This window comes from Crotalus tigris, unplaced genomic scaffold, assembly GCF_016545835.1.
Source record: "Crotalus tigris isolate CLP2741 ecotype Arizona unplaced genomic scaffold, ASM1654583v1 scf7180000017536.10889498, whole genome shotgun sequence".
NCBI lineage: Eukaryota > Metazoa > Chordata > Lepidosauria > Squamata > Viperidae > Crotalus > Crotalus tigris.
Genome location: NW_024096460.1, coordinates 6,680,142 through 6,705,587, shown reverse-complemented (window position 1 = coordinate 6,705,587; position 25,446 = coordinate 6,680,142). Strand labels below are relative to the sequence as shown.

Here is a 25,446-nt window from a genome sequence, read left to right as displayed (position 1 = left end):
GGACAGAGGCGGGGGTGGGGGAAGCGAAAGCAAAGGCGAGAGAGCTAGTTGTGGGGAGAGGAGCGCCGAGTCCTCTCGACGTGGTTTGGAGAAGCTGCCTCCGGTGGGGAGGATCCACGGCGGGGTGGGGGAGCTGTTCCTACTCAACCAATGACCGATTTACGCTGGCTTTGCAGGCTTAGATGGGTAGGTAGAGAGCGCATTCCGAGAACGGAACTTTATCGGTTTGGGCGGAGCTTGCCTTGGCTTAGGGAGCCTTCGGATCCGAGTTAGAAAAATGGGGACGACCGCTCGGGGGTTGCAAAGGGGTGCATAACCCCATTAATGCCTGGTTGCCTGCAAAGAGGCTGTCCGCGTCTTTGCCTCTCAAATGCAGTAAGCCTGCTGTATATGCGTGTTTAATGCGTGTTTAAATGTACTTAATTACTCCCCCTCCCCCCGCAACCTCAACTTCTACTGTACGGTTTGCTTTTGTAATAGCCAACCTCCAGTGACAGCGAGCTATGGCTTTTTCTGTTTTATTATTTATTATGCGTATGACTTGAATGTTGCCCCAAAGGATTAGAATGCTGGGTAGGATTATATACGTATGAAAGAACAAACGCTTTTTTTCAAGGCATGGAAATCTCGTATTAGCAACAAAAGCTAAGAATGTACTGCAATTTAAATCCCCCCCCCCCCTCCAAAAGAGACAGCGGGAGAGAAATACTGCATTCAGTAGAGGCGGGGAAAGATTTTTAGTCTTTATTTTTCTGTGAGGGAATGAGAGGAATAAAATACTTTTGTATCCTGCTCATTATTTTTTTATTATCATAGTATTTCCCTAAAGTCAGGAAAAAGTCAGCACAATATTATGGTGAAGTTATGTTCCAAAATCATCCTTAAAACATAACCCAATATTTTTCTTATGGCAAAATGGGAGACAAGGAAATCTGACTGTTGAAATTTAATATTATTTTAATTTGGCCTGGTATTACTCCCATATTAGGCAAGATAAGTGCTTTAGATAATTCTGTTTCTCACCCCATTCACTCCCAGATTTTATAGGGAAGCGTTTGGCCTGTTCCTATCTATTTTGATCCTATCCAGATCCTATCTATCCATCCAATTCATTTACCCTCATTCCAACCAGATCATAGATTTACTCTTCTCTACAATACAGTAAATAATATAATAGATGTATTCTCCATTAGAGGGGGGTTTGCATCTTGGTGGTAAGTAGGAATAAAAACACCACTTCAGGTTATAATTGGAAAAATTTCCCACCAAGAGGAGGGTGAGGCAGTATAAGTTATTAAAACCTGGTACCCTGATGATATTGTTGACATACTGTTATGGTGTGATGTACTGTTACTGTACATCTTTCTGGTCTGAAAGCTTAAGAAAAAGAAGGTATGCTACTCTAAAAATTATTGGTATTTTTAAGTATGGCTGCCATAAAGGGTACCACTTGCAAGAAAAGTATAGCTTGACAAGAAAGGCTCCCAAGAAAAGTATAGCTTGACAAGAAAGGCTTAAAAAAGATGAAAGAGAGAGTGGACCCACAACTCATTCTTTCAATTCCAAGCTGGTGTTCTGCTCTAATATAATATCTAATAAATATCTACAAAACCATCACATTCTGGACATAATCTATTTCACCACTATAGAGCATTGCATGCCAAAACAACTAGACACAAAGATAGTTTTTTCCCCTGTGCCATCACTCTGATGAATACTTAATTCCCACAGCATTGTCTTATTTCTCATCATTTCTCATCTTTCCTACTATCTTTTCCCATTTGTTTCTTATGATTTATCAATTGTTTGTAATTATCATTAATGATTGTAACTATGATTTATAATCTATGGCATATTACTTACTGTTTGTATGTACTCTGTGAGCTTATGCACTGGAGACAACATCCTTGTTTGTCCAATCACACCTGGTCAATAAAGAATTCTATTCCTATTTCCATTCCATTCTGTTTCAAGAAAGCAAGTTTAACAAATGAAACACAGTAATGAAGAACTTGTAATATTGTAAGACATCAAATAAAACCCAAAATATGACAAAATAGCAAAATTGAGATTGTTCTTGACTTACCACAATTGAGCCCAAAATTTCCTAAGCAAGACAGTTAAGTGAAATTTGCCTTATTTTACAACTTTTCCTTGCCACACTTGTTAATTGAATTACTGCAGTTGTTAACTTAGTGACATGTTAAGTGAATCTTGCTTCCCCATTGACTTTGCTTGTCAGGAGGTCATAAAAGGTGATCACATGACTCAGGATACGGCAACCATCATAAATACATGACAGTTGCCAAACATCCAAATTTTGATCATGTGATCTTGGGGATGCTGCAACAATTTTTAGTGTGAAAACCAATCATAAGTCATTTTCTTCAGGGTTGTAACTTCAAATTGTCACTAAATGAATGGCTTTAAGTTGACTATCTGTAGCTATTTCACAAAATGCATTGGCAGGATTCAAAGAAGTATACAGGGATAAACACACATTTTTCATAACAAATAAAACATCACACTAACAAGCAAATCAACCTGATGACTAATGCAAACATTAATACATATTTTTTTGATCAAATCAATATCTTTATTATAGTTTTTATCAGCCTTTAGAGTAAAAAAAGAGAAATGGTTTGACACAAGAATTCGCTATTGGGAAAGAGAAAACATAATTAAAATTTTTGTGGAGTTGTATAACTTGATGAATATATTTGGCCACCTGATATGTGATCCCTTAAAAATCAAGTGGTTCTCATGTTTGGAAATGATTAGATCAGAGCACATCTTGGGCATCATAAAAGAGACATGATAGGAGGACATGAGGAAGAGTTTCTGTCTCCCTGGAGCCACAAGGGCAAAGTCTCTGCAAATAAGGAGTCCCATGAATTCTTCCTGCCAGTAGCCCTGATGGGAGAGACTCAAAGTGGGGTCTGAAAAGGCTCATCTACATTTGCTTAAGGTCAGAATGCATAGATACCTTGCAGTAGAGGGCTTGTGGCTATCTAACAGTTGATGATAGAATTTGATGGGTCACTGGTGATAACATTTTGGAGATCAGTGCCCCTGATTCTCTCACTAATGATTTGGCCTTCTCTAGGGTCAGTTGACCTAAATATTTAGGAGAGAGGCTGCAAGGTTCTGCTGTACAGAAACTGTGCCAATGAGAAAGGTAGCTGTCTGATAACAGCAAAGGCATCTGGCCACATTTTTAGAAAATACCACTTCTTTTATTTCAATCTAAATTTAACTTGCTTAATTGGCTCATTTAAAATGCATGGTTTAAATGTGTGTTTTATTCTGTAAATTAACCACACATTTGAAAGGCAGATGAGAAGTACACTGTATAAATACACCTAGACCTCATGGGAACCTCTGGTGGATTTGAGACTGTTTCGTGTTGAGAAAAGAGAACATCCCCAATGCATTAAACAAAATGGATCTCTCTCCTGCTGGACCTTAGGTTATCAGCCAAATACTGTAATATTGCTCTGAAAAAGAGCTGTATGTTCACATTTGACTTGGAATATATCTGAAACCTCTTGGCAGGCATAGCTTATCTTTTTTGTGCAGGACAACAACATCATCTGGGATGGGCTTGTTTAGATGCCCACATGCAAATACTGTAAGAGCATTGGCAAGTATGTATTATAACAGTGGTTATGGCTCTCCTAACACTTCGGTGGAATTCCAAAATTATATGTTACAAAGTTAAATGCAAGATTCATAGTATACAATTAGCATGCTGCATATTTGTAAAATAAAATCTTTTACCTTTTCCTTTCCAGATGCGAAGACATATCGTATCATTTAAAGACAATGTGCATTTTGTTAGCCTTATCAGGGTTGATACGCAATTGCAGAGGGTGCACATTAAGTGCCTACTCATTGTGTGATCAACACTGTTTCAGAATTGTTGTTAATTATCCTGTTTCTTGTAACCATTAACAGGTACAACTCTTCTACAAAAAAGAATCCTGATTTAGATTAATTTCCATTTTGTGCTTCCCTATTACAAGGTGTTACACAAGTAAACAATGAAAGTGTTGTTATTGAAAGATCCAAAGGAAAGTGATAGTGGACCAGATTCTTACATAAAGGTGAGTAACCTAAGAAAAAAAATTGTATTTGAATTGCATTCCAGCTTATCCAAAATGTAATTCTTCATTTTAGTGTAATGGATGTACTTAACAGATGTCATTTCACTAAGAATTGAATTATTAAACAAACCCCCCCCAACTTTGACTAGCTGAGACAATATGTTAGTTTTTTGTGCCTCTTTTTGATTGTCTTTTGGAAATAATATTTTATTGTCTGTGATAGCTATGAATTAAGGGCTACTGTCAGAAGTAATTTAATGTGTAACTCATTTTTATTGTAAAAATGTATTATATTGTAGCCTCTCTTTTCAACTTTATAGGAATTATTTCCTGAAAATGAAATACATGGCATTTTATCAAATTGATGTACCGTAGGTGAATAATATACAGATTATATTTTATATTTTAAAGAAGTCTTTTTTGGTTTCAACCAAAGTGTCAAAAAATTGCCTTCTCCTACATATGCCCTCACAATAATTTATCAGCATTTTATGAAGTAAGACACATGTTAACAAGGAATAGATAATGACTGTTTAGTAAAGCTAGCTTTTATTATAGAAATCTCCTTTATTTAAATTAGAATGAATGGTAGAAATGGTGATTGATGTCTTTAATGTCTGACTTTCTTGTAATACTCTTGTTCCTACATAAAAAAAATGCAGGTTTTATTTTTAGAGCAATCTTCCACATTTTACATTATATAGACTAACTAATTAAAATTCATTTTAATGAAGTAATCTATTTAGCATGTATAATCATGTGCAGGAGTCTTAGTATGAATTCAGCCATTTTTCCACATCACAGTGAAAACAGTTTAGAGAAGCTGTTGCCAAAGTCTTATATAATATTCTTGAAAAAATAATAGATGAAATATGCCTTTAGCTGTTTTCCAAACCATAGTTTTTTTTCCCCTGGCATGGTGTTATTTGTGAAATAATTTTCATGGCTAGATATGTGTCTCTCTCTATTTTCAGTGCTGTTTATTGATCCTTATATAATTTTTGAATTGCCTTGTTACAATAATTTAAGAATTACTAGAAATACTTATAAAATGTAAATGCCTATGTTTCCTGCTCACATAAAATTTTCCCAAATCTATACTTGGACAGTTGTTTTATCCAGATTAGCAAAATGACATAAGCTTTAGAGCACTCCACCACTTTTCTAGAAGCAAGAGATTACAAAAGCAGAGATTTGGGATGAACTACACTTCCAGGATTAGGTCACATGTTACATTTGAGGTCAGATTCAGATAGTTACTTGGGCTGAGGCATTTGTTAATGGAAATATATTAGTATCAAACTGCTCCAAAAATAAAGAAGATGGTTGCTCAACCAGCTCTAAAAACATAGGTCATTTAATCTTGTGCCATAGTTAAAATTCACAGGTTCCTGGTTAGTCTAAAAATAGAAATTAAAAACAGTACTGCAGTGTTTATATTCTAATCTTTTATCATCTTCTCATCTTTCCTACTATCCTATTGGTTTTTATGATTTATCAATTGTAGTTTGTAGTTTGTAACTTATGATTAATGATTGTAACTATGATTATGACCCATGACCCACTGTTACATGTACATTGAGAGTTTACGCACAGAGACAAATACCTTGTTTGTCCAATCATACTTGGCCAATAAACTATTCTATTCTATTCTATTCTATTCTATTCTATTCTATTCTATTCTATTCTATTCCATTCCATTCCACTCCACTCCACTCCACTCCACTCCACTCCACTTGTAAATCTATAATTTTAGGTGTGAGTAATGGGTAATAATTCAATTGGGATTCCTTTTTTTTCCATAAAAATCTGTACTTCTCTTTTAAAGGAACTTGGTTCACACGGACTCAAAGCAACCTTAATTCCAGTTTTAGCATTTGAATTTATTTCTCTTCAAACTTTCTCTGAAAAAGTAAGTTTTGAATTTTATTTGAAGTAATATCCCATGCTATTAAAACTATGAATTTATCTTTCCTTTCATTCTCTTAATTTGGTTAGCAATTCAAATGTTGATGTTATAAACCCTGTTGAGGACAGGACACTTATAGTAAGTCCTGTATGAGTGTGCTTGTGTGAATTGTAATAGATTAGCAAAAACGTCTGATTCCTAACAGTTTGGTAGTAACAAACTCTTCCATCCTAATATTGTGATAATCAAAAATTAAGAGAAAACTATAATGGATTTTAAGACTATAAGAATAATCTTGCTAATCCCGGCTAAAACCTAGTTATCTTAATCCAGTATTCTGAGCAAATGGTATTGTATCACATATATTCAGAAAACTCACAAAACATTTTTCACAGTTGCTTTATACGAACTGATCTTTAAATGCTAGTAGCAGTAATATAATTGTCCATGTTGATGGCTGCATTAATAGGCCCATTGTTCAGCAATGTGTATAGTCAGTCGTGTTTTGAAATAATTTAGTGACTAGCATCTTTCATGGCAGCAAATTCTATTCTTTGCATGAAGAATGATTCCCTTTTTATTGGTGCCCTGCAATTAAGTTTAATATTCTAATATACTGAGAGAGGGGTAATTACTATCATGGAGTTGAAGTACTATGACCATTTCTAATTTTGGTGGTCAGAACAAATTATAAACCTAAGAATGTCTTAATTTTAAATTTATTTATTCATTCAGTCTATATGTCTGCCCACTCATCTACATTTCTGGACAGCTCACATTTATTGAAAAACAGCAATCAGATTAAAAACAATTTTAAAAGCTTAATAGCATCTGCATTGAATTTCCTTTAGTAAATCTTGGTATCATGTCATTTTTATGTTAATTTGGAAGTTTCTCTGATTATAAATAGACTTGCTTCCAACTTGTATTAGTATAAAGTCACATTCTAAATCTCTGAAGCAAGCTTACCATCCAGACCCCCGAGCATCAAAACGGGTGGGGGAAGAAGAGAATGAAACTACATTAAAATAGTTTATTGTTGGGATATTTCAAATTGCAGTACAACAATGAACACCATTTTTAGCATTTTTGAAGTGAGGATAGAATTCTAAATATAAATTTAATACAAGCAATCTAAATGATTTTAAGGCCAACCAACTTTTAAAAAGTGTTTCATAGCAGGTTCTAAATGAAAATTCATAAGCAAAACACAGAGGGAAGAAGTGTACCTAAGTTTTTCTGCTTTATGAGTTCAGAGACATATAATAACAATAAATATGTATATAATAATATAGCAATTAAATCTTCAAAATTTACCATGTAGGTTTTTTTTTAGTATTATTGGAACAGGTCAATGTTCAAGACCAAAGAACTCTGAAATCTTTGCTTAAAACAGCGGTTACCAACCTGTGGGTCGCGGCCCTTTTGGGGGTCGAACGATGCTTTCACAGGGATCGCCTAAAACCATCGGAAAACACATATTTCCGATGGTCTTAGGAACCGAGACACCGCTCCTCTATCTGTCTCCAGGTGAGGGGAGCAGGAGACGGAGGAAAGCCCGAACAGGGAAGGATCTGGCCTGGCTAGAGCGGAGCCGCGTTTGGGCGCTGCTTCTGGAGCTCACAGATGCTAGCCCGGCTCTGGCGTGCTTCGGGGTAGAGGTTGTCTGCTGTGTTGCCGCCGGGAGTCTCAGCTGGCTAAAGCGCCTTTCAGAGAAAGAGCCCTGCTTTCCCCTGCAGGGTGACCCAGCCAGCAGCATCCTACTCTCGTCATTTGAGGGAGGAGGGAGAGGAAGAAGAAGAAGAAGGCATCCACCCGGCAGGCTGCTACTTCTGCCTCCTCGCGTCGGAGAAGTGCTTTGAGGCAGATGGCAGGTTATAAAACTGACCCTTGGTTCAAAGGGGGGATGGGCGGGCCTACGAAGCCACTGCTCCTCCATGGGCGGACGGATAGCTGGACGGCTAGGAAAGTTCCCCGACTCTTCTGCTGTGGAGGAAGAAAACCAAGCTTTGAGATCTTGCAAGCAGGTCCGCAGACGCGATTGAGCTTGCAAGAAGCCCGGCAAGCTTTATGTTGAGGTGGGCGGTTTATAAAAGGAAGGAGTTCATGCTCCCGAGTGGGGGAAGAATGGTGGTATGTTTGCTCGCTTCCCAGAAAAAGCTGCTCGGGACATCTCCATTGCTAAAAGATAATGCCCTTGCTTTCCTATGATGTTGAAGGTGTCCTACGTTAGGAAAAAACAAAACACAATCCCCATGCAAAAACAGTCCACCTGTGATAATGCAAAACCTAATGAAGAGCGTAGCTGTTTTTATTACTCTTATCACAACTCTGAGAAGTAAGTTAACTGAGCTCCCAGATAACCCATCCTCACACAAATGGAAATTTGCATTAGATCCTCTAAATTCCCAATGATAGATCACACTAATGATAAACGTGGGAGCTTTGTTCCTACTTATGTGGCGGGCATACAAGTATAGTAACTTTTTCCTCTCTTCCCACAGCAGCTGATTCCCCCCCCCCTTTGTCCTCTTCTCCTCTGAGATCCCTGCAGCCCTCCTTAAGACAGCACATACTTTTTGATTCCTGCTGCTCGATCCCTCTCTCCCCCTTGATGGCTTCCTACTTGTGGGATGCAGGGGAGGGAGCACCATTTCATTACAGGTGGGAGAAGGAAAACTGGTCCAGGCAGTGAAAAGGGAAGAGATCAAGGGGGGGGGGCTTTGGAGATGAAGGCTGCTTTGGGTGGATGTTTTGGTCTGCAGCATGTGTTTCCCTTTCCCCTCCTGCCTGCCTTTTCTCTGTTTCCTAGTGTGCCTCTGGAAAGTGGGAAGGGGGGGGGGAATGAATTTGCTCCTAGTGTGGAATCAAGAAGCTCCAAGGGGCCTTTTCTTGTAGTTGCTGCAGTAATGCCCCCCATTCTTCCTGCCCTGGCTGCTGCACTAAAAGCAGTTGATTATTGCTCAGTGGAACCAGCAGTGGGGTGGGAGGAAGGAATGGATTTCCCTTCTTCTGCCTCTGCCTCAGTAGACAAGACCTCTTTCCAAAAATCTCTAAGATTCTGCAGGCACAGCTCTAGAATTGAGCTATGCTGGCTCAGGAATTCTGGGAGTTGAAGTCCACGAGTCATAAAAGAGCCAAGGTTTCCCTTCTGCCTTCTTCAGAGAGAGAAGCTCTGAAGGTCATTAGGATCAATTGTCCTGGAAGGACAGGGGTCCCCTTCCACACACAGTGAATTTCAGCTGGAAGTAGAAAAACGGGCAGTGGCTCAGGCTGAAGAGGCAAATTGTGTGGGCCACATCACACACATGGACAACAAATGTCTACAAATATAGCTCCCCTTGAGTATCACCTCAACTGATCCTTATTTTCTCCCACCCCATAAGCACTCCCCCCCCATACACAATCATATTAATTTTTCACAGGTCATGCTTAACCTAATCAGGCAACTTCAAGGGCTCATTTAAAGAAGAGAAAAGGTCAGGTCTCCCTTCAGAGCCATAGGTGGAGCACCCATGCTTCAAGACAAAATTTCATTTATTTGTAATTAGAAATAAATATTTCACAATATATAATTACATATTGTTTTTGTGATTAATCACTATGCTTTAATTATGTTCAATTTGTAACAATGAAAATACATCCTGCATATCAGATATTTACATTACGATTCATAACAGTAGCAAAATTATGAAGTAGCAATGGAAATAATTTTATGGTTGGGGGTCACCACAACATGAAGAGCTATATTAAAGGGTCGCGGCATTAAGAAGGTTGAGAACCATTGGCTTAAAACCTTTTAACTATTTACACCATCCATACTTTTTTCCTTTTACTAAGAACCAATGCAAATAGGAAATGTTGCCTGTGACACTGCTAATTCAATAATATCTAGCAGAGATATGTTTGCTTACCAAAAAAGTGAACTAGACCTAGCTGACCTTTTTTTCATATTTGTTTCCTAAAGACTTTTTTATCCGGAATCAGTGGAAGGGAAAAACTTTATCGTTCATAAAAGATGAGTGAGCACTTTGATAGTATTATCATTGGTTTAATGGCTTATAAGAAGAATTAGACTTTCAGTGAGTAAGTTTACTTCTGGGTTATCATTTTGATAAGGGTAGTTATTTGAGGACCAAAAGTATTTTATAATTAGATATAAACTTAAGTTTCTATCTAAAACTGATTACTAAGTGAATTAGCAATTATCAACCACCATTTAAATAAAACATAAAAATACATGTATCTTTCTTGACTATTTGTAAACGCCTAAAAAATGTTTTACTTTCAAATGCTTTTAAGGGTGGTTATGGAGCAATTTATTTTCTTTTCATTTTCTTTGCCATAGTTTATCATGTAATACCAAAGTTCTGAGATGCAAAAAAATACCAATGAGTAGATTACCCAACAATAAGTCTAATTATGCCAAAATTAGGGCTAACTTAACTTGATTACCAGAATGGATCTCTTGAGCTAGAAATTGTAATGGTATTTGGTATTATTGTAATGGTACTTGGATTTTATGAATAGTACACAAAGCAGATGGTTGAAAGATGTCTTAAAAGAATAGCATCTTGTATATATGTAGTATATCTATCTATCTATCTATCTATCTATCATGCAAGCTAATACGGTTGTAAACATATGCTGATATGAGGTTATACAGCCATATTAATATGCATTTTTAATTATATATAAACTGGATTTTTAAATATGAGTCGTATTACTATTTCAGATTAAACCTTTTCACATTTTTAGGTATAGGTTGAACCTACTAGTAAACACAATAAGGAGCTGTCTCAGGCAAAAGCAACAAAATGTAAAAGAAGAGAGAGCAGCATTCATACATTACGCTCTCTCTTCAAGTGGTGGGGGATGCTGTCTGATCACTAGTCTTGAAGAAAGGTTCAACTGCCTACTATGGTTGACTTGGCTTGAAAAATTAGGTATGTCCCTAAAATTCGGCAACAAAATGTTGATGGGAACATTTCTAAAAAAAAATCCCACACTTAATTTATTTTTTTAATCACAGTGACATGTAACCTACAAAGAAAGTTACCCAATCAAAAAATGCCTTAGTAGTCTTAAGCTTGATAGCTTCTATGTTGTCTTCTAATGATTTGTACATTATATTCAAAGTGCTTATCAATTTAGCACTTTATTATCTGCCCTAGAATCTTCCCATAAGCCAATCTCAGATTGTCACAATAAACTTTCAAAGATTTGGTATAATGGGATCCCATTATTTCTAAAATGGCTAGTTTTAGTGTTTTTACATGTATTAACATTTTGATGAAAATAATACTGAAACTCTTTGCTTTCTAAGTTTTCTTGATGGTGAATGTTATGTTAATATTTTACTTATTTTTTTCTCTCTTCAACAAATAGCTTTTTCATCCTGAACAATACCGTGGATTAATTTTTACCAGTCCAAGAGCAGTAGAAGCTGTTAAATTAGGCCTAATGGATAGTTGTAAAAAAGAAGGTGAGCATAATGTTCTTTGCATGGTTTTATTTTAGTAGTTTGAATCCGCCTATTGTGGTTTGTTCACTATTGCTTATGGCTTAACATAGTATGAAATGTGAAAGATGCATTGTTTCATTTTAGCTTGGAAGAATTATCTGAGAGAAGAATGGAATACTAAACCTGTTTATGTGGTAGGGAAAGCTACTGCTGGATTAGGTAAGCCACTTCTTTAGATTCATATAAAAACATTTAAGAAAAGTATACATCAGGCTTTTTAACAGATAAACTCTATTTTGGCTGCAGGACAAAAAGTTTTCATGTTAAAACAAGATTAGCAAGTGAATTGTCTTACTCTTTGCTTCTTAATCCTCTATGGCAGATCAAGGATTCAGTCAGCTTATCTAAAACTCCAGTGTAGCAATCCAGGGCTGGAGACTCCGAGAAGGAAGTCCTCCCTTAGCCATGCAATAGGGCCAGTCACTCTGCCTTAATCTAGGATGCTTTACAAGGGTGCTCTTGTGGGGGTAAAATGGAAGTCACATTGAGTTCTTGAAAGAAAGGTGGGATTTAGATCTAACAAATAAGTAAGGCATCAAAGTGGTCAGACTGCTCATACAAGTATGAGCAATCTGACCATTTGATGCCTTACTTATTTGTCAGGATGTGCTGGAGGAGAAAATACATTGATATGTATAAAGTATGTTCATGGTCCCCAGTATTACACATATGGAAGCTACTTTATAATTATTATAGCATTAGAAAATGGTTTTTGGACATTTATACATCTGATGTTGTCGGATTCCCAGGATGGCGGGAGTGCATTCCTGAAGAGCAAAAGACATTGCAGTTTAGATAGTTTGTGTAGGAGAAAGAGAGTTAAGACAGCCTCCTTCCTAGTCCGCAGAGTATATGTTTTATGGTGCAAGTAGTCTGCTTTAGTTTGGCAAGATTGTTGCCTATAGGTGAGGAACACAATAAAAGAAGTTGGTTACAAGAGTCTCTACGTATCTTTTTTGGCTTTTGAAGGCTGACAGACTCTGTGTCTGTTTGCCTTTTTTCCTATTTATCTCTGGGAATCAATAGTTTCTAGGATGTTTCCATGTTTTTTTATCATCATAAGAAAATAATGTTTGGAAGTCTATTTTCCATATAGGTAACCCTCAGCTTTAATGGCCACAATTAAGAACAGAACTTCCATTGTAATTTGGTGAACTAATTCACTGAATTAAAGAAGTACTAAGTAATTTGATGAACTAAGTCAAAGCCTGCTTTTATGACCATTTTTACCATGGCTGTTAAGCAAATCACTATAGTGGTTAAGCAAATTATTGTGGTCGTTAAATGAATCGCACAATTGTTAAGCAAATCTGACTTTCCCAATTGATTTTGCTTGTTGGAAGCCAGCTGAGAAAGTTGTAAGGACTGGGTCGCCTGTCTCCTATTATTTCTGCCTGTCCCATCAGATGTGGCAGATTGGGCAAGCTCCAGGTCTCATCTACTAAACAGTGCCAATAGGTGAGATCCTGGAAGCATGTCTTCTCTGTCACAGTGCCTGCTTTCTGGAACAGCATACCACCTCCGAGACTGATATGGCCCTGCTTGCTTTTATTAAAGACCCTGGGCATGGGGCCAAGATGTCAGATAAGCCAGTTTTATGTGTCTTTCGTGGTGTGGAAGCTGGCTTATGGGCCTTTGTGCAATTTAAATATTATTTGGAATTCATTTGTTTGGGGCAGCCATAACAACTGACATAATAAATGAATAAAGCAGGGATATTTTGACAGCAAAGTTAAGTATTTCCTAGTTAAATTATTGCAACAAATGTGTATATTTCACTACACTTTGTACACTAATAATTCTTGACTAGATTATTTACAGTTAGGTAGTTAATGGTAATTTTCTGACTGGCTTGAGAACATTTGCTTTTATATATTTTATAGAAACATTGATTGGTGGATTTTTGGTTTGTTCATCCTTAATAAACATTGTTAATAAAGTTCACACTAGGCAAGTTTAATCTGATAGCCACTTTTGGGTTCCAGCAATGGCATTCTGTACTAAAAGACAAATCAGCTTCTGTTTTTAAAGACAAGGCAAATAAAAAAAATGTCTGTATGCAATTTCAGCTTTAAAAGTACATTGAATATATCCACTCCTTAAAAGCCATAAAATATTTTCCCTTCAATTCCACTACAAATAAATGGTACTATACAGCTATTTGTGTGCATGAAATCTTTGACTCAACCTTACTTTAAGTATCATCTGAAAATATTCTCTTTTGTAGCAGTATAATCTCATATTTTCATTGTCTTTCTAGACTGTAAACCTGTTGTTATTTTTGTAATGATTATATTCTATACAGTGCAAAAATAACATTAGGAACCAAATAATTAGACAGCAGCTATGCGTCAACTCTACAACGAACCGGGCTGCAGCCATCTTGCTCGTTCTAGGTTGCCACACAAAAGGGAATGGGGACGGAGTATCTCTGTTAGTCTGGGAACCAAGGTCATTCTCTTAGAAGATGGTTGGGCGTTTTGTTAGAAAGCCCGTCAAACTGCTCTGTTGGGTATAGTAGTTTTTGCATAGCACTGGGATAGGAACTTTTACTTTGAAATAGTGTAACTCTTTGGGGGGAATTTTAGACTTGGTTTCACTTTTGATGTGCCAATATTTTGTATCCAATAAATATGTTCTTTGAGGAAGATTCAAACCTTGGAATTCTGATTTATTCATTTCTATCTATCAGAACCATGACATCATGTTTTTCAGCAAAGTATAATACTAACTTATTTTTATTCATAGTACATGTAAAAAAAAAAGGAATCTATTGCCTAATTGCAGTGATCTGGTTACCAGAAGCAGGGTGAACAACTGTGATTTAACCATGTTGCTATGCAATTTCCTTGTGTCTCCACAGTTGATCAGGTCTTAGATTGCATATGATAATTGTAAAACAAAATTCTACTTTTAAACAATGAGATAGTAATATCAAATGTCTATAAGATAAGCCTTCATTTTCTTTACTTATCTTGTCTCCTCTTCCTCCTCTCAGTAATTGAAATAGGTCTCAAACCACAAGGAGAAGATTGTGGAAATGCTGAAAAACTAGCAGAATTCATTTGCTACCGTAAGTGGAAACATAAGTTTCAATGACAGGTGTATGACTTTATTCTCTTCAATATGTATATGTTGCTATGATTTTATGGACTACATAAAATACAGAATGTTTTCTTTCCTGGGTAACGATGAAAGAAGTCCACAAATTTCTCATTATAGTGAGAAGTGATTGGCAATAGTGATTGGCCTTGAAATATGTATCAACAACAATAGCAAAAATAGCATCCTGTGGGATTTCACAACAAAAGGATAAATGCTAAAATGTAGTGTTAGTTTGGAGGGAGAAACCTGCTTCTTCACAAAATTAAAATCTCTAGTTCTTCTCTTGACAAAACATTTGCAATAAAAGAAGTCATGTAGGCCATTTGCTGTTGGATGCCCAGAATGACTTTTTTCTATTTTGCAAGAGAGGGGTTGGTTACTTTTTGTTTATGGCAAAAATAACTTTTTGGGCCAATGTCACATTTGGCATTTTGAGAGCATGTCAGTAAAGGCATTCCCCAAAATGGCTGTTAAATAATACCCAACATAGTGTGTATTGGCCAGTGCCAGAGCATCCATTTACCAGAAGTAAATCTGTCTTGTTATTCCCTGTTATCCATTCTGATTTCCCATAATACTTTCTTCAACTTTGAGATTTCTTTTTTTTTTTCCTGAGTCAGTGAATCTACTTTTACACAATGCATGAGCTATAGTCACCAATTATTCTGATTTTTTAAAAAAACATTTATTGGATCTGCAGCTGTACAAAGCACATGGAGATGATATATAAGTTAAGGCTAAAGTGGGTGCCTCATTTTACAGAATGCCAGTTCCCTATTTAATTTTATTTCAATTTCTCCTGAAACTTTTATGAAAATACAAGATCTACATGTTAATTAAAACAAAGGTAATTGATAATAGAAAATTTAAAATGCATCATTCATACAGCACTTTATTTTACAATTGTTTGGCCATATAAGCCAAAGACACTTAAATTATCTCACTGAGTTGTATTGGGCCAAAGCAGAACTATATTAGTTTGGATCCAGGGCAGTTGCTCTTACCGTATTTAAGAAATGTTGTCTTTGGTATTAGCTTTGGCTGATCTACTGTGCTAAAAAGGTTAGCTGTTCCCTTAATTAAATAGGTAGCATTAATGTTTGTTTTTCTCCCAAGATAAATCTTACAGGTTCTTTTTAACAATGTAATGCCACATGTAGGTGGTTATACAGAAACAAAATACTATAGGATCTGTTAAATTGTATACTGCTGTCAAAATGTTATTCTTTTGTTCTAAACCAATTTAAAAGGATTAAGTTTCCTTCTCGGGAATCACATTGGCTTAAGCCTTAAGAAGCAGTATTTAATGTATTTTCCTTTTATCTCTGCATTTTGCCTCAGATTTTTTTTTTCTTTTGGCTTCATGTTACTGACATCTTTGTGGTACCTAATAAAACATAAGGTTATTCTGATGAAGATGATTACATCTTAATAAGGTCATTCTATTGGTTATTAGATTTTCTTCAATTAGGAATCTTTAAAGGCAAAAATATTTTTATAATATTTAAAATAAGTATCTCAACCATTTTTAAAAATAGGTCTGTTCTCCTTCTTCCCATTTTCCCTCACACATAAATCACTGCAAATAAAAGGATACAAATCTGGTAGAAATATCTACATCTCTGAATTGGAAACACTGTTTGCTCTTAGGAAGCAAACAGTGGATACTTTAGGGTTGCTAATAGAAAGGCAGGTTTTTAACAAAATCAAAAGGTCTTCACTTATCTTTAAATCCCTTACAAAGAAACACATTATAAGCGCACCACAAGCAAAGTAGCCATGATAACTTCACCCTTTTGCTGGAGATACAGAAGACCATCATGATGGGACAGGCTATATTGGAAATTAACAGTTGGTGTTAACATCAAAGCCTTGTTCGTATCAGTCTGCAGGGTCACCTGACCACATTTCAGGCATTTGGCAACACAGCCATATTTATAGCCATTTTCAGGTCATGTGACTATATTTTATAACAGTTTTGCTGAAAATCAGCAATTACTTCTGATATTCAGCAAAACTGCACCATAGTGAATAATGGATTCACTTAATGACAACGGCATTTATTGTATTTTATTTTATTTTATTTTATTTTGTACCATAGTGTTCACTTAATGATCACCATAAAAAAGGTTGATCAGTTCAATCAGTCATATGACTGACCCAATTTACAACAGTCATGACATATGACCATAATGGGCAGCCTCCATTACCACTATAGGTGTACAATGAGGATTACCTATAAATAGAACCTAATAGAAATAAAGTATGTCCATTTGCTCTCCTTACAGTGTTCATGTGTGTGCTTATGCCTCCTTTGGGTTGACTCCCAAAGTTTTTTGCCCTAAAGATGTGTGCTGTCGGCTCTCTTTTTAGTCTAGCTGATGCCATTTTTGGCTGTGTGAGGACCAAGAAAAATGAAAAAAAAAAAAGAAATTCCTTTTTTTATATAGCAGATAAACTGCACCAAAGGTCGCCATTCTTTTGCCCATATCTGCCTTATTTATTTATTTATTCATTCATTCCTTCCATTTCTACAGCCACCCAACTCAAGTGACTTTTTTCAGGTCATCCTCAATACCCAGACCTCTTACATTTCATTCTTCTTTCCCAATTTTCTGTCCCAACTATTACTATAAAATAGTCAATCAGCATGGGCCTAATTTTATTTTTCCCTTTCATTTTTTCTCCTAAATATTTATTTGTACTGGAACAAAGGTTGTGCTTTGGGGGAAAAAAAAACACAAGCCACTGCTGTCTGCTGTCTTGGTACCATTCTGGCTGCAAAGTGTTGGCATGTATACCTGAGCATCCAAAACATAAGAACTAATGATACCTGCTCCAATTATAGAAGTGCGATCTAGCCATTTTTAATGTTTCTAAGCCTGTAGATATAATCATGGTTTGAGGTAGTAAATAATAAAATCAATGAGAAAATTTAGAAAAAAACTGTTGTGGAAATGCATAAAAAAAGAACTGTTTTTCTTTTTTTTAAAAAATCCCTCTTCGCTAATTTCCAAACAGTATTTGTTCCAGCAGAAGTAGTGATTATGGGAATATCATCCTGAAAGATGATAAAAATGATAGATATAACTCCAATTAACAGTTCCTCCTAATGTTAAAAAGGATGTTGGCTGCAGTCAGTAACAACAGAAACACTAATTAGAATTGGGAATTCTTTTCAAAGCAAGCTGTTCCTTCCTGTGGACTGTCTTGACCTTTCCTTTTGTGCAGAAGATGAATTTATCCTGCTGAATTGAGTCTTTAACTTTCTACATGTGTGCATATATGTGAAGTCTGAAGAATGCCAAATGTCAGAATGGGAGGAGAAAATGTATTAAAATGTTTGGAAGTATTCTGCTCCGAGCTCTCTATTGAATAGCACAAGAATAGTAAAGCAATTAATCTTTTTGCCAGATCTTTTTAGGCAAACATATATAACTCGGCAATGAATTATTATTTTTTTAATTTACATGCTAAATAGCTTCTACTCTATGGGACCTGTGTTTAGTTTTAATGTTTTCAGCAATTGTAAGCATACAAGTCAAATACATTAACACTTCTTACAGTGTTTTAGAGTGTGGCCATTTTAAAGCATTATTTTGTGCTGTTTATGCTTAAAATGCCACTCTGAATTAAATCCATTTTTATTTCTTAAACAGGGGAGCCATCCAATTCATTGCCTCTTCTTTTTCCATGTGGTGCTCTAAAAAGGGAAACACTTCCAACAATGCTCAAGGACAAAGGTTTGATATAAAACATATTTTTGAGCAATAGTTTTCTACTCTAAGAAGCTCAGAGGAAATAAGGCAATGACTGTTAAGAAAACCCAACTCACCTCACAGTGTTATTATTGTGGGAAACGTAGGAAGGAGTATTAGGTTGTGTTTGCCACCTTGAGTTATTTATAAAAATAATAAAGGTGGGATAAAAAATAAATATAGAACCTGAAGAGTTGGAAAGAGTCTCTTGGGCCACAATATGCAATTCTCCATGGTGCAAGAAATAAATATGAACCTTCTCCCCACAGATGGCTCTCCAAACTTTGCTTGCACAGATCTAGTTAAGGGAATTCGCTATCTCCCTCTGTGATTAGTTCTGCTACCTCATTTTTACTCTCAGGCTTCTTAACATTTTTTTTTTCAGAAACTGCTTTTCTGTAACATAAGACTATTATTTGGTGTTTTAGATTCTGGGCTGCTAGATAACAAATCTTGACTTCTTTCTGTATGACATCCTGTAGGTATTTGGAAAATACTGTCATATTCTCTTCTGTCTTCTTTTCTCAAGACTGAGCTATTCATTGTCTCATTTCATCTTTATAATAATTCTTTGGTCATTGACATTGTCCTCTGCACCTATTCCAGATTTTCTGAATCTTCATAAGTATGTGGAGGCCAGTAGTATTACTATGGTGAAAGCAGAAGAACTGGCCACCTTGGAGCTCCTTAAGCACAGGAAAGCCTGGTGGGACCTTAAGTCAGTCTTGTCAGAATGATCGTCTACTGCTTCCATTAACATTATTATCTAAAGCTTGGAAATTACCTAATTATCTTGACTTTCATATAATACTTGATTCCAACTTGATTTTTTAAAAAAAGAGGATATATTCTAGTCACCATGACTATTCTGGGTGGATCTTAAGAAACTAAGCTAAGTATCCAAGTGTGTGCTGTGGATAAGACTTTTGTGAGCCTGCCAAAATCCAGTTGAGCTCTAGAATGTTCTAGCAATATCAGCACAGTCTGGAATAGCCATGTGTATGATTGGTAGATGCACTAGAACTACAGTTATAGATGAACAGCTGTTTTCCATTTCTCATTCTATGGCATGAACTGATCTGCTTACAGACAAGACATAGGCATGGTTTGTATATTACTGTGCAACGTAACCACTATAATGTCACCTCACTTCTGGGCAAAAAAAATAAAGCCCCCAATTGTTTAAAATACGTGGAATAAGATCTTGACTCAGAAGATCTTATGAAGACTAACATGTCTTCTAGGCATCTTAAGAGTTGCCCAGCAAGAGAGCAGCTATATACATTGAATAAACAAGTTCAGAGTTCAGGTTAGTTATAGAATAAATGCTGAAAATCCCTAGCATCTCCATATAGAGGTGGAAGAAAATTCTGCCAGATATCTTTAAGAGCCTATATCAGTAGGGTCAAAAGATCCTGGCTAGGAACAAAGTCTGGAATTCTTTTTTTCTTTGTTCTTTTTTGGTGTTTGTATTTTAACTTTGGAAATAAAACAAAAAATTAATGCAAAATAAAATCCTGGCTAGGACGGACCAATGCTCTGAATTAAACTAGGATACTTTCCTACGTTCCTATGCAAAACAAAAAAAGAGTCCCTTTTTACCAAAGATCTATTCATCCGGCCAGTATAAGTGAGACAATATTTGCTAAGGCATTTCACCTGCTGGGAGGCACAAAGGCGTGGGCCTTCGGGCAAGGCATTCTCTCAGAGGTATGTCTCCTTGGAAATAACAGGCCGAGGATGACTCCTCTCATATAGATTTCTGGAAGCTGGCAAGGACTTGGCTGGAAATTCACTGAGTGATTGGTGCCATTTTAATTTAATGTGTTACTATAATGTTAGTAACTTAGCTTATATTATTATAATTGCTGTATTTGTATTATTACAGGACAGCCAGTGAGACTAGCGATTTGAGTGTTATAGGCGAGCCAGTGAGACTAGGCATTTGGATGTTAGACTGTGGAATGAGATGTTTAGGCACAGACCCTTGGCTGTGCCTCCTTCGCCCCCTGCCACCCGCCTCAGCCCATTACAGCCAACTTTCCTCTTCCGCTGGCCCTTCCCTGGCCATTCTCCACAGCCAATGGGCCCCTGGCCCTCTGCCCCTCATCCTTCAGCCCAGTCCTTTCACCCAGACACCGTTTGACCCGGGCCTTTGGCTGCATGGGACAAATAGCCCTCAGCCAATTAGGTGGCAGGCAGAAGCAATGGTGCTGGGGGGGGGGGACAGCATGTGATTAGGTAATGGGTGATGGCAGAGATTGGGGGGGGAGCGTGCAATGCAAGATTTTTAAAAAGTACTGTTGCTGCTGCACAAGTTTTGGGACCTTGAAGATCTGTCACCAGGACTGGAGGGAGGGGGAGTGGCGGCAGGAGTAGCAGCCACTGGGGGTGCAGAGAGGCAAGAGTGTGTTGCGGGTGACCGGAAAGGGACGGAGGGGTGCCTCAAGGGGACTTGACAAAGACAGCTTGGCTCACAACTCAAACGAAAGGGGAAGAGGAGCCAGGCCAGTGCCGCTTCTGCAGTTATGGTGGTGGAGGGAGCCCAGATGAACAGCAAGGTGGGAGTGGTTTCTGGCGTTGCATGGGGGGCACAGCAGGCGAACAAAGATTGCATGCAGCTTTTGGCGTTGTGTGGGGGGTGTCACAGGTGAATGGAGGTGGCGCACGAATTGCCCATTCCTGGAGACCAGGAGCAGAGGCAATGGAGGAGAGGGTGGGGAAAAAAGGCACTGCTCTGCAGGGGTTTTTTTTTAGGTGTCAGGCTCCAGGCAGAGCAGGGAGTGGTGGACAGGGGCTTCTCATTTTGTCCATCCTCCCCTCCGTTGCCTCTGCGCCTAGACTCTGGCCTGACACCGAACAGTCAGTTCACGTGCCACCTCTGTTTGCCTGCCACCCTCGCACATGCAACACCAGAAGCTGTGTGCTACCTCTATTAGCCTGCTGTGCTCCTCCATACAACTCCAGAAGCCACACCGGCCTTGCTGTTTGCCTGCACAGCCCCCCCACACCACTTGAAATTGCAGAAGCCAGGCCAGCTTTGACTTTCGCCTGTGTTCCCCCCTCACACTGCCTGCAATTGCAGAAGCCACACCGGCCTTGCTCCTCTTATCCTCTTTCATTTGAGTTATGAGATAGGGAAAAATCCAGTAAACAAACAATCCTTAACAACAGCCCTGACAGTGCCTATATTATTTTTGAAGTGTACTTGTCACAAACACTTAGAGCAGGGGTCCCCAACCCCCGGTCCATGGGCCAGCACCGGGCCACAGCATGCGAACAACCGAGCTGCACAAACAAGCAATGGGATGCAGGCAGCACATGAAACTATGCCCTCTCCGGTCCGCAGAAAAATGTTTCTCCACAGAACCGGTCCCTGGTGCCCAAAAGGTTGGGGGCTTCTAACTTAGAGGATTTTAGCTGTCAAAAATGGACAACTTTTTATGTTTGCTACCAAGTCCCTTTGGCATAAAGAATATCCCAATTGGTTTATTATTTTTAAAATTATGGCAGTGATCTTGAAAATGAATTTTTATGGTCATAATATGAGATGACATTCACTTGTGTTTTCTCTGTCACCCCTACACATAATTAATCTTGCACAGATGCCTGGTTTCACAGCATTGACAAAAAAAATGTTGAATTATGGCCAGCTTATTCATTCTTTTAAGAACAATACAAAAATGGAAGAAAGTTAATAGTGTGCCATTTATATCAATATGTATGACACTAGAAAGGAGTATTGGTTTGTCATCTCACTTTTATAATGCTCAGTTAATTGGTTTTATCCTTTTTTTAAATAGCAGAGCAAAGCCTAAATAGACTTGATGACTACCATCTGCTGACAATAAACTAAACACAGTTGTTGTTCTAAATCTAGCTGTTCTAAAACAAAAACAAAATCACCAGATTCATCAACCTGTGTCACATTTCTTCCTGACTTGGAAAAATCCAGTCAGTGAAAAATCTGTGATATATCCTCACAATATTATACATTAGGAAATATTCCTCTGCTGTATAGTTAGGATTCTTCCACATACACAGTTGCTTGAGGTGCAAAGCATAGAATACAGAGAAAGTTCCTGTATAATAGATTGTATATACTTTATACCTCACCAGCATTCAGTATATATGTAATTTATTTTCCCATAGTGTTTAACTACCAAATTATTCCTTTTTTCAATAATTCTATTGCTCTTTTTTTAACATTTTATTAAATACAAAATTAAAAAACATTGAACGTAATGTATCATCCTTGACATATATCTTTGTCATTCCTTACTGTACATACAAGAATAAATGTTATATATTTATATGCAGCTATACATTTCTAATATTCTTCCTCTACTTATATCTCTTCTATCGACTTCCTTCCTTTTTCCCTCCATTTGGAAAATTTATTCCAAATTAGGTAGTATTCTGTTTCCTCCTACTTCTTGAGACATAAAGTTCGGCAAGAACTTATAAAAAGTTGGAGTATAGTTAAAGGCCAATACTATAGAGAAGTTCCAGGTTGGCTCTCACCATTAGAAGCAGTTACACACCCCAACCTATATAGGCAAGATAAGGTTATTACATATAAAGACATTCGGTAAAAGGAAGGACATCTAAAGCAAAGACAAGAGCTGAGACAACAGGGAATAGTTTTGGAATGGTGGTCCTACCTTCAGATGCAAGCAAGATGTGTGAAAGATAAGAAAGAGTGGGAAATTAATAGACAAGATACGGAGCTTGACAAAATATTACTAGGTTCAGAGAAAAAACAAATTCTATTGCTCTTTTCAAATGCTGCCCTTTTTCTTTCTTCCAAAAGACAGAAATCCTTTGAACATAACAAAATCCTGATGTTTTGTTATGTTCAAATACTGTATAATCTAGAATTTCAAGAACAGAAACCTTCATCCATATGCATAATTCCACTTGATTAAAAAAACAATTGTCATTAATTAAATACCTTGTTCATTTAAGATGTTACTTTTGATCAATAGTAATCCAGATTTTGAATCAGGCATGACTACTTCTTTTACAGGCACATTTTTATCCAGCTAAAGTTGACATTGCTTCCTGTTAGTTGACAATTTTGGAATTGCAAAATTCCAAATCTATATTTTTGAGTATTTTCACATAATGAATTATTACATCTGTAGGTAGAAATATTTCCCAACTAATGCCATTTTATTATTGCTAAAATGCTCTCATTATCTGTTCTGAGAGATACTGCCCATTCAATTACATTTTATTACCTGATTTGAAATTCTCTTTATTTCTTTCAAGGGTGATATATTAATGAGACTTTATCTTTAGAAAGAATACATTTTGAATTTGGTTAAAGTTAGCACTTTCTTCTCTTCTCTCAGCAATTTCTTTGCCCAGCTATTCTTATATGCTTTACAAATCTTCACATTTGTATTATATGTCATAGGATTTTTATTCTGTTTTGATCATATCTCTTGATAGTATTCTGGTAACAACTTTTCATGAAGATTAAAAACTTTCAAAAAAGATTAAATGGCCACATGGTGTCTTAAATCATACTGTCCGTGACAATAAAATATTGATAAGAATTTTGCTTTATAATCAGCTGGCTTTATCTGCATTTTAGGTAGAAGAATGAATTTTGGTTTAAATATATTTCCTTTCATGTTTTAATTGAAAACAATAAACAATTAAATCACAAATAAGTTTCATTATTCACATTGCAGATATTGTATTGGAATCTGTCACTGTTTATCAAACCAGCCAACATCCTGACCTCCAGGAATCCTTGACGAATTACTTCTCACAAGAGGTATTTTGTTTTCTCAGTCATGTTGCAATTCAAGAAAATAACTGTCTTCCATTTATCTGGTACAGAGTTACCACTGAACACAGGTTAGACCAAGCAAATGTTTTGGAGATATTTTCCCCTGCTATTGAGGGAGAATTTCTATGGCTTTGTGAACTGACAGGCTCTCTGGTAACCATTATATCAGAGGTCCCCAACCTTTTGGGCACCAGAGACTGGTTCCATGGAGAAAGGTTTTTCCACAGACCGGAGAGTATGTGGTTTTGTGTGCTGCCTGCATCCCACGGATGGGGCTTTGCTTGTTTGTGTGGCCCGGTTGCTGGCATGCTGTGGCCCGGTACTGGTCCATGGACCGGGGTTTGGGACCCCTGCATTATATAACAGCATTCAAATGTGCTTCCCAGCCTCAAAGTGGCTATTCTTGATCAGGTAGTAGAGTGGTTTTGCTAAACAAAATGCAGTGCTATTTCCATTGCAGTCATGTGCCTAGGTTAGGAATGAAGGTGACGTTTAACTTCTGAAGCAACCTATCTTTTTACAGTCATAAAAATCTAAGAGTGCTGGAACTGAAAATGTAAAGAAATATCTGTTCTCTCTCTCTCTCGATATTTTTATTTGGACAGGGTGTTCCTGCTAGTATTATTTTCTTCAGTCCTTCTGGTGTCAAGTATTGTCTGAAGCAGATTTTGAAATTGTCAGGTGATCTCATTTCCCAAATTAAGGTAAGTTTTACACCAGAATTTTGACACATAGTATTTTATAACTACTACTAGAGATCTGAAAGCCATAAAAGTAAATTATTTATTTTTTTCATCGGTCTTGATGACCAACACAGCAAGCATATTTCTACTGCATTTTATCTTACTTTTTTCATCACTTTTCTATTTTTTTAAGTTTAAATATTGTTCTATATGCATAAATACATAAATAAATCCTATAACATGGCTTTCTTTTCAGTTTGCCGCAATAGGTCCAACAACAGCTGAAGCTCTTGTAAATGAAGGAATCTTAGTAAGCTGTACAGCCAGTCGCCCTACCCCCCAGGATCTTGCTGCTGAACTTAGAAAATGCCTCTAGCTGTAATATATTTGAAGACTCTATGATTGAAATTATGTAATTTGCAGTAATGTCTAAAATTAAAAATACCTTCTTTACGATTTAATATTGGGTTATTCCTGGCAGTCATTGGAAGTATACATCTCTGATGTTTTGAACACTTTTCTGTTGCATTAGTAGCAGTGATAAAAATGCTGCTTTAC

General features: G+C 36.9%; 2 protein-coding genes across 7 annotated transcripts in view; one reads left to right on the top strand and one right to left on the bottom strand.

The window, feature by feature from the left end:
- The first annotated feature begins 50 nt into the window (after positions 1 to 50).
- On the top strand, positions 51 to 25,349 carry UROS (uroporphyrinogen III synthase). 6 transcript variants are annotated; one of them, XM_039343285.1, is made up of 10 exons: positions 51 to 186; positions 4,026 to 4,106; positions 5,935 to 6,018; positions 11,404 to 11,500; positions 11,624 to 11,698; positions 14,538 to 14,612; positions 18,304 to 18,387; positions 24,105 to 24,190; positions 24,811 to 24,909; positions 25,145 to 25,349. In XM_039343285.1, the coding sequence occupies exons 2-10, from the start codon at positions 4,044 to 4,046 to the stop codon at positions 25,262 to 25,264; spliced, it is 783 nt and encodes a 260-aa protein (XP_039199219.1). In that variant the 5' UTR covers positions 51 to 186; positions 4,026 to 4,043; the 3' UTR covers positions 25,265 to 25,349. The 6 variants fall into 6 exon arrangements, with proteins under 6 accessions (XP_039199219.1, XP_039198966.1, XP_039199390.1 ...); XM_039343032.1 differs by having other exon boundaries at positions 3,958 to 4,106; XM_039343373.1 differs by lacking the exon at positions 51 to 186 and adding an exon at positions 210 to 375.
- Positions 7,756 to 25,446, bottom strand: part of EDRF1 (erythroid differentiation regulatory factor 1) — a 60,362-nt gene continuing 42,671 nt past the window's right edge. Inside the window, exon 25 of the mRNA XM_039342781.1 lies at positions 7,756 to 8,001. Coding sequence (XP_039198715.1) covers positions 7,977 to 8,001 — 25 coding nt within the window. The 3' untranslated portion in view covers positions 7,756 to 7,976. The remainder of the gene's footprint in view (positions 8,002 to 25,446) is intronic.

What these genes read in the sequence shown, in the direction of transcription:
- UROS (XM_039343285.1), top strand. Translation starts at nt 4,044, where the DNA reads ATGAAAGTGTTGTTATTGAAAGATCCAAAGGAAAGTGATAGTGGACCA. An exon ending in GACCAGATTCTTACATAAAG is followed by an intron (nt 4,107 to 5,934) that starts GTGAGTAACCTA and finishes TCTCTTTTAAAG; the next exon opens with GAACTTGGTTCACACGGACT. An exon ending in AACAATGCTCAAGGACAAAG is followed by an intron (nt 18,388 to 24,104) that starts GTTTGATATAAA and finishes TTCACATTGCAG; the next exon opens with ATATTGTATTGGAATCTGTC.